The sequence below is a fragment of the Schistocerca nitens genome, chromosome 2 (genome assembly GCF_023898315.1).
Source record: "Schistocerca nitens isolate TAMUIC-IGC-003100 chromosome 2, iqSchNite1.1, whole genome shotgun sequence".
Classification (NCBI taxonomy): domain Eukaryota; kingdom Metazoa; phylum Arthropoda; class Insecta; order Orthoptera; family Acrididae; genus Schistocerca; species Schistocerca nitens.
This window is the reverse complement of record NC_064615.1, coordinates 993,358,319-993,366,222: the sequence shown is the minus strand read 5'-3', so window position 1 is coordinate 993,366,222 and position 7,904 is coordinate 993,358,319. Positions and strand designations below refer to the sequence as shown.

Genomic DNA, 7,904 nt, shown 5'->3' with positions numbered 1-7,904 from the left:
CCTCTTCCATTTGCATAGTAGTGATTTGCTTCTGTAAAAAAAATTTAACCTAAATTTTGTTTGTATTTTATAACTCTAATCCCTTTTTCTTTTCAGAAGCTCATTAGGCTCAGTGTTTTCTCATTGATATATTCCACAATATGTCTCATACACATATCCCACTGTAAACAAATGTTAAGAATCAAAGTATCTTGTACAGAAGAGAGCAATGTGTAGCCTAACACTACCATTTTTTGCGGGTGAAAAGAGGAAATAAATAAATTCATATAAAATATGATTTAAAAAGGCCACAGCGTTCACAGTACCGGAGAATAGTCGAAATCATATGGAATTATCACTCTTTCTTGTTTAAGAACGTTGTCAATGACGCAGGTAGGGAATCCAAGCGTGGAGAATCCAGTTGCTGATGCAACAGGTATCCCGAAATAATAAATGAAATGATCGTAGGGTATTGTTGCCGTGAATATGAGGTAGCTAGGCCGCCTATTGCGAGTCTTCCTATTTGACATCACTTCGGCGACTTGCGCGTAGATAATGATGATCAAATGACGACAACATAAACACGTCAGTAATAATATTGGTTATACCATATTCTTCAGGTGACAGTCGCAACTAAGAAGTGATACGGGTAGTTTTATAGCGCACCCGAATAGTTTACTTTTCAAGTTCTCTTCGCTCTCGGGACGGGGGAAATAGGAACGTAGATTTTTGAATTTACGCAACTTGTCAAAACGATTAACACATTTAATAACCACAGATTCGTGTGTGTTTCGCTTTCTCAGCAATGATTCAGACGAAACAGTACCGCATTGCGTTATCCTAAAAGAATTGCGCTTTCGTACGGAGTTTCAGGACCGGGAAACTCAAATATATACGTTCGTTTAACTAGTATGCCAGCTACTTTTCCTCTAGTAAATTCATTTTTTCCTTGTGTGGAATGATGACTCTGAATTGAAATATCTCATGTGTTTTACCCTCCCTGTATGTTCTAACCATTTAAATCTGACGTGCGAGACAGAGCGGCCTTGGATTGCATGTATTGACATGACGGACATTACACTATATTTGTTATTAAAAAACTCTAGGATCAATAAGAAGTAGCTGTATTGAACACATTAAGGTATTAGTTTTAAGTTTTTAACAGATAGCCATCCCCAAAACTATCTACAAGTGCGTTATGTTAAACTTCCCTCATTTTAATGTGGAGAGTGGTGGCTATTCGGGTTTCATCGATCATAGCTACCGTGCCGGAAATGTTGTTTTTATCTGGGGTATTAAAGCTGCTTTATACAATATAATCAATCTAGTTGAGCAAAACATTGACGTTAGCGTTGCAGGAGCGTTAATTGAACTTGTCTTTAGCAGATTGAAAACAAAGATATTTAACGTATAAAAAGAGCGTAGTTGATATTTAAATTTTTGTGTATTTTGTAGAGCCGCACACAGCAAGTGTTTCGGTTTGGCAAGTCTTCAATTTTGTGATGAATATCCTGATCTGGGAATGTTTAAACGACGAGAGATGCATATCCAGAAAATCTTGTTGTCAGTATCGTAGTTGTGCTTCATGTAAGTGAAAATGGCGTCGGATGGCGAAGCTTCTTGTGGTTCTGACCCAAATTTTGCCGTCATTTGCTCATTTTTAGAAAGATTTGCGAAGTCATGTGGAATAACACATCCAAATATCTCAGAGCTTCAAGAAATGCTAGAGAATACACAAGAAGGTAAGTAAAATCGATAGTTTCGCTAATTATTTGTGCTTTGACAAAAGCGTCAGTACTGTGTGCTGTTAGAGTTTCTCAGTGTTTGGGCATTATTTTGCGGCAGAAATGCAATAAAATACCGTTATACTCTTACGTTTTATAAATATATTAATATTTCGACCAATTATTTGCTCTCACCGCGTTACAGATGTTACACTATTAAAATTGCTGTAATGACTTCTGCTATGACAGATTTGTAGAGATTATGGCGGGGCATATTTAAAAAACTGAAGGTGAACCAAAATACCTACTCAAGATAACTGGGCACAGATCTGTTCAAAGTGACACAGTTGACATTTTGTGCTCCACGTTCATAATTAAGATGTATCTGGAAGGTTAGTGTATTTACGTCAGATGTGTGCCCTAACCTATATCCAGAACGACAACAAAAACAGAAACGAATGTACATATTTACTGCCCGGTTTTGTCGGTTATCTACTGCTTGAAAATCTGTTTCTGATAACTATATATATCATTGGCAATCAGTCGAGGAGTTTTCCTAAATAATAATGTTATGATTGTTCTGTTTGTAAACAGACTGATGCTACTTGAGCCAGGCACATCCTTTGATTACAATAACAATTTTCTATGCCCCTTCCGTACTCACTATTGATTAACCATCTTTTTCGTTTTTTTAAATCATTATTAAAAGTTTGCATGCATAATTGCGTTCTTTATACACACTGTTTTTAGTTGTGTCAAATCTGAACAAGTGCTTTGTATTTTATTGACGTGTTAGTAACAAAGGTATTAACGTGAACCGGAGTATATATTTCACTAAAGAACTTCTTAATAGTGTTCTTCTTCTGGAATCAAATTTTTCTTTGAAATCTAAGTGTCTGTAAGAGCGCCATGTGTTTGGTTTGGCAGCCAGTAATTTAACACAATATCTTACTTAAAATTCAGCTGGTTTTAAAAGTAATGGCCTGGAAATTAACCAGCTGCAGTACTAAAAAAATATTATTGGTATGCTCAAAATTATATATAAGTAGTGAATATGGAAGCCAATGCAGTTTGTGAATGTATTTTTTATGTCCACTTTTTAGTGTATGTGCAGTTTTTATTTTTCAACAGGTGACACCGATTGAGGCAGTAACTCATATACCATCTGTAGTGCAGTTCACACTTCTAAACTATTTATACTTCTGTTAAGCAAAAAGCTCACTTTGTTCGAACAGTGCCTAACAGACAGCCCACATTGTTCTCCATTTGTACCAAAAGTAACGGTCTGAATAAATAACAATAGTAAGTAACTCAAGAATTATAATAGTACTACCTACCAATGAAAAATTGAGGTATTTTGACGATAAGTGTGATTTAAATGTTCAGGATTCAATCATTGGTTGAATCGAGGATTTTTTCTGTTGCTTCAATTTGTTTTGTCTGCAGTAATGATTTGTCAATGAGGAAACTACCAAGTTGCATCAAGGTATGGAGTTGATGTTAAATTGTAAGTCCTGCTATAACTGTTCAGTTGAAGAGTCAGAGAAAGGGGGTATAGAGGAATGTTCAGTACAAGTCATCAGCTTTGACCAATGACATAGGAAACATGTGGGAAATGCTGTAAACAATATAGCAACTATAACGTGATATTATTGGCGATTTTTTTTCAAACAGGCTGAGCTGCTGGTCAGTCTGTCACCACAGCCAGGTTTTTTTGGTAGTGTCACATTCATTGGGTTTGCCAACTCACAACCTTCCAGTCAATCCTACTTCTTGGGCAAAGCTACAGATCAGTCTGTCATCACAACTTCCCCCCCCCCCCCTCTCCCCCCATAAGCCAACGACTTGTGCGGAATGTTCCTCTTGTCCCAAGAAAGGCAAGGGCATTCTTATTGCCAATAGGACCATGCCTTGTAATTCTCTGTGGGGTTCAAACCATTTCCATCTTTATGATTACTCTGCAATTCATACTAAAGTGTTTTGCAGGGAGTTCAAGGAAACACTTTCAAATGATTTGTCACTTCTTTCCTGTCAAGAAACACACATGAAAAATGAATATCTAAATCTTTCCATGAAAGCTCTGCTGTCTCTTATATCATCTCGACATAGGTGGAAGTCAACAACTCACTCTTATAGCATAATGTGCAGCTCGCTAGCTTATGAGAGAGAAATGTGAGTCATACCTTGCTCAAATCCATGCGGCAAATTAAAGACAGTGGCTGGTACACTGGTTTTTAGGAGGTTTTTCAAGCTCGTTCAGGCAAGTACCGGACAGGGCCTAATTTCTGCCTCAGGAAGTACTAACAGTTAAAATACAATTGTATGCAGAATGAAGTTTACACAGTTCATAACCACGTGGCACTCATGACTTTCCTCTAGGAAACTAATGACTGTGGTGACAGGAAGGGCATATGTCACAAAATTAAGTAAAATAAACTTAGCAAATTCTTGAGTACAATGGGCCCCTGTGATAAATAGGATTAATGCTAAGTAAAAGAAGCAGAAGAGAGGGGAGTCAACAAAATATTTTGGCATTTGGAATTTGACTTCCAGAAAACATTTGATATGGTGCCGCACTGTAGATTGATGATTAAGTTACAATCATGTGGAATATATTCCCTGAGATGTGAGTATCTCGAAGACTTCTTAAGTAACAGAATGAAGTATGTTGTTGTTGATTATGAGTGTTCATCAGAGATAAGGGTATCATCGTGAGTAAGCCAGGGAAGTGTTATACGGCTGTTCTTATTTCGTATACACAGATATGATCTGACAGACAGGGTGAGCAGCAATCTGTGGCTGTTTGCTGACTATGCTGTGATGTACGGGAATGTACCATCATTGAGTGATTGTAGGAGAACATAAAATGGCTTGGACAAAATTTCTAGCTGGTGTAATGAATGGCAGCTCTCTCTAAATGTAGAAAAATGTAAGTTAATGCAGATGAGTGTGAAAAACAATACCATGGTGTTGGAATACAGCATTAGTAGAATGCTGGTTGACACGATCATGTCGATTAAATATTACGGCATAATCTTGCAGAGCAATATGAAATAGAAGACCACATAAGGATAGGGTAGGGGAGGTGAATGCTTGATTTTTTAGGAAAATGTTGTTCATCTTAAAGGAGACTGTGTATGGAATGCTACTGTGAATCACTCTTGAGTACTGCTCAACCTATCGATTCGGATTAAAAGAAGACATCAAAACAATTCAGAGGCAGGCCGCTGGATTTGTTACCTGTAAGTTCGATCAACACACAAGTATTATGAAGATGCTTCATGAACTCAAATGGGAACCTCTGGAGAGAAGAGGACATTGTTTTCATGGAGCAGTATTGAGAAAATTGAGAGTTCCAGCATTTGATGCTGACTGCAGAACAATTCTACTGCTGCCAGCTTACATTCCATGTAAGGACCACAAAGGTAAAATAAGAGAAATTAGGGCTTGTATGGAGTTACACAGACGGTTGTTTTTCCCTTGCTCTATTTGCAAGTGCAACTGAGAAGTGAATGACTAGCAATGGAATAAGGTAATCTCCACCATGCACCATATGGTTGCTGGCTGTGTACATATGTAGATGAAAGTTGGTGATCAATCTTCTGTGAAAAGATTTTGCCACATTGAAAGATGCCTTTGCTGTAATGATTGCCATCCCAACTCGATTATCATATCCATGATACTCTGTCCTCTATTTTGTGATAATACAAAGCAAGCTGCCATTCTTTGAGCTTTTAAGATGTTCTTCACCAATCCTGTGTGGGAAGTATTCCGCACTTCACTACAATACACCAAGATATTTGATATTTACAGGTATAGTTTAGGAATTCTCTTTAGTGGATTTGTCACATCATCTAAATGTTCTACCGTTAAAACACTGTGATCTGCGCAAAATTTTCTTATTTGATGGTTCCAATTTAAGTTATTCATAATTGTAGTTCTGTGGTTTTTAGTTTAATTCATAGCCTTTAAATTTGTGTGATTTCTCATGTAATCGAAATTTAGTGATTCGTTTTATACATATATCCTGTCAAAATCATTTGCCGAGTAGGTTTTTTTCTTCTGATGACTATACTAGAAGTTAAACAACACCATAATTTTCAGACGAACTGTGTTGTCTCCTAAAGTGTTTGTGCGGATTGACAACAGCGGACGGTCCATAACATTTCGTTGTGAACCCCCGATCCTGCTTTTGTATCTTTAAATGACTTCCCAGCAGTTACTATTAATTATGACCTCTCTAGCAGGAAATGACAAATTCAGTCATGCAACTTAGGCGAAACTCCATATGTGCACAATTTGATTAGACGTTGCATGTGAGGAACAGTGTCAAAAGCCATCTGGAAGTGTGGAATCAATGTGAGATCATTTGTCGATAACATTCATTGCTTATTGCAAATAAAGAGCCCAGACATCACAGCAGCCTTTATTGTTTTCCATGAATCTGTTCATTAAGTTTTCCATGATCCTGTTCATTAAATACATCAAAGCTGTGGAGCACTGTTTAAAGGAAACATTTTTACTTTTGGTTAGAAACACCATTCTCAATGGACTTGTCACTTGAATGAGGGAATGATGACTTTGTAGTTTTGTCCTTTTTGTTTGGGATCCAAGCAAAGGAACAATTTTTTGGTCTGGGTGTGATGAATTTGAATATTTTAAAATAGGGCTGTATGCAGGGTGTCCTATTTATCACGACCACCCTAAATAACTGTTTGCCCAGATGCAAATTACAAAATTTTTCAAGCAAATGTTCTTTAGCCATCAGGGGGACATCAATCAGCTTGATTGACTTTGTTGTAGCTTTGTTTTTTACAAAGATATGAACAGCGGTATGACTTTTTAAAATGAAACCCTGTATTTTTATTCAGTAATTCATTTCCTCTCCTAAAGACCTATTAAAAAATGTATCACAGTGTACTATTCACTGAAACACAGTGTTATTAATTGCATAACACAGCATTGACTTTGAGCCCAGGATCACAAACTCGTCCACTTGCTGGAGTTGTCAGAAAACAAATGAAAACCAATAAAAACATGAACACAAAATGACTCTACTGTACCATTGCCCAGGAGTAGAACAGTCAAAGGAGCTCAAAGTGGTGACTGGACGCAGATACACTGGTGCGCTCGTTGAATGAAAGAATTATTTACTGCTTCCAGTGTTGCCTGCTGAAGAGAATTACAAGCAAGCACAATATGTTCCTGCATGTCCTCTGGAGTTATTGGAATATTGTGATAGACAGCATCTTTAATGCATCCCCATAGAAAAAACTCCAGAGGATTTAAATCAGGAGACCTAGCAGGCCGAGTAACTGTTCCTCCATGACCAATCTGTCTGTTCAGAATACAGCGTGCACGCAAGGCACTATGTGCTGGACATCCATCGTGTTGATACCACATAAGTATTCTGGTTCTTAGCGGCACTTCATCCAGAAGAGGAGGAAGAGTTCGTCTGAGGAAGTAGGCATACACTGTGCCGTTTAGACTACCATTGATGAAATAAGGGCCAATAATTGTACCAAGCATCCCACACCAGACGTTAACTCTCCATTGACGCTGATGTTCCACCTGTCTAAGCCATAGTGGGTTGTCACTGGACCAATAATGCATGTTCCTTGTGTTTACCTGTCCTTTGTTTGAGAAGTAACATTCATTGGTAAATAGAACATATAAGAAGAAGTTCAGGTTGGCAAGGATTTGCTACTGTGCCCACTAACAGAACTGTATTTGATTGTGGAAATTACCGAATAAAAACTACAGGGTGCCATTTAAGAAAGTCATACCACTGTTCATATATTTGTAAAAAACAAAGCTACAATGAAGGCAATCATGCTGATTGATGTCCCCCTGGCAGCTAAAGGACATTTGCTTGAAACATTTTGTAATTTGCACCTGGACAAACAGTTATTTAGGGTGGTAAAGATAAATGGGACACCCTGTATATTAAAGTACATTATGATAAAGTAAATTAGGATATATTGCTGGTCGCCGCATAGAGGAGTTGTTAAGTGTCGGACAGGGACGTTTAAAGGGAGAATGTTGGTTATTAATTGTTCATCAGATGTGTGTGTGCGTACACACACACACACAACAGCAGGCTCAGATTTAACCCCAGCTTTAGGCAATTAAGAAACAAGGGTGGAAACTTTATTGGTTGTATTTATGACCTATCCAAATGAAATTGATTGATCGGAGATT

General features: G+C 37.6%; 1 protein-coding gene across 1 annotated transcript in view; it reads left to right on the top strand.

Annotated features, from left to right (window-relative positions):
• Positions 1-1,576: 1,576 nt before the first annotated feature.
• Positions 1,577-7,904, top strand: part of LOC126235493 (uncharacterized) — a 177,559-nt gene continuing 171,231 nt past the window's right edge. Inside the window, exon 1 of the mRNA XM_049944212.1 lies at positions 1,577-1,721. Within this exon, the coding sequence (XP_049800169.1) occupies positions 1,577-1,721 (145 nt within the window). The remainder of the gene's footprint in view (positions 1,722-7,904) is intronic.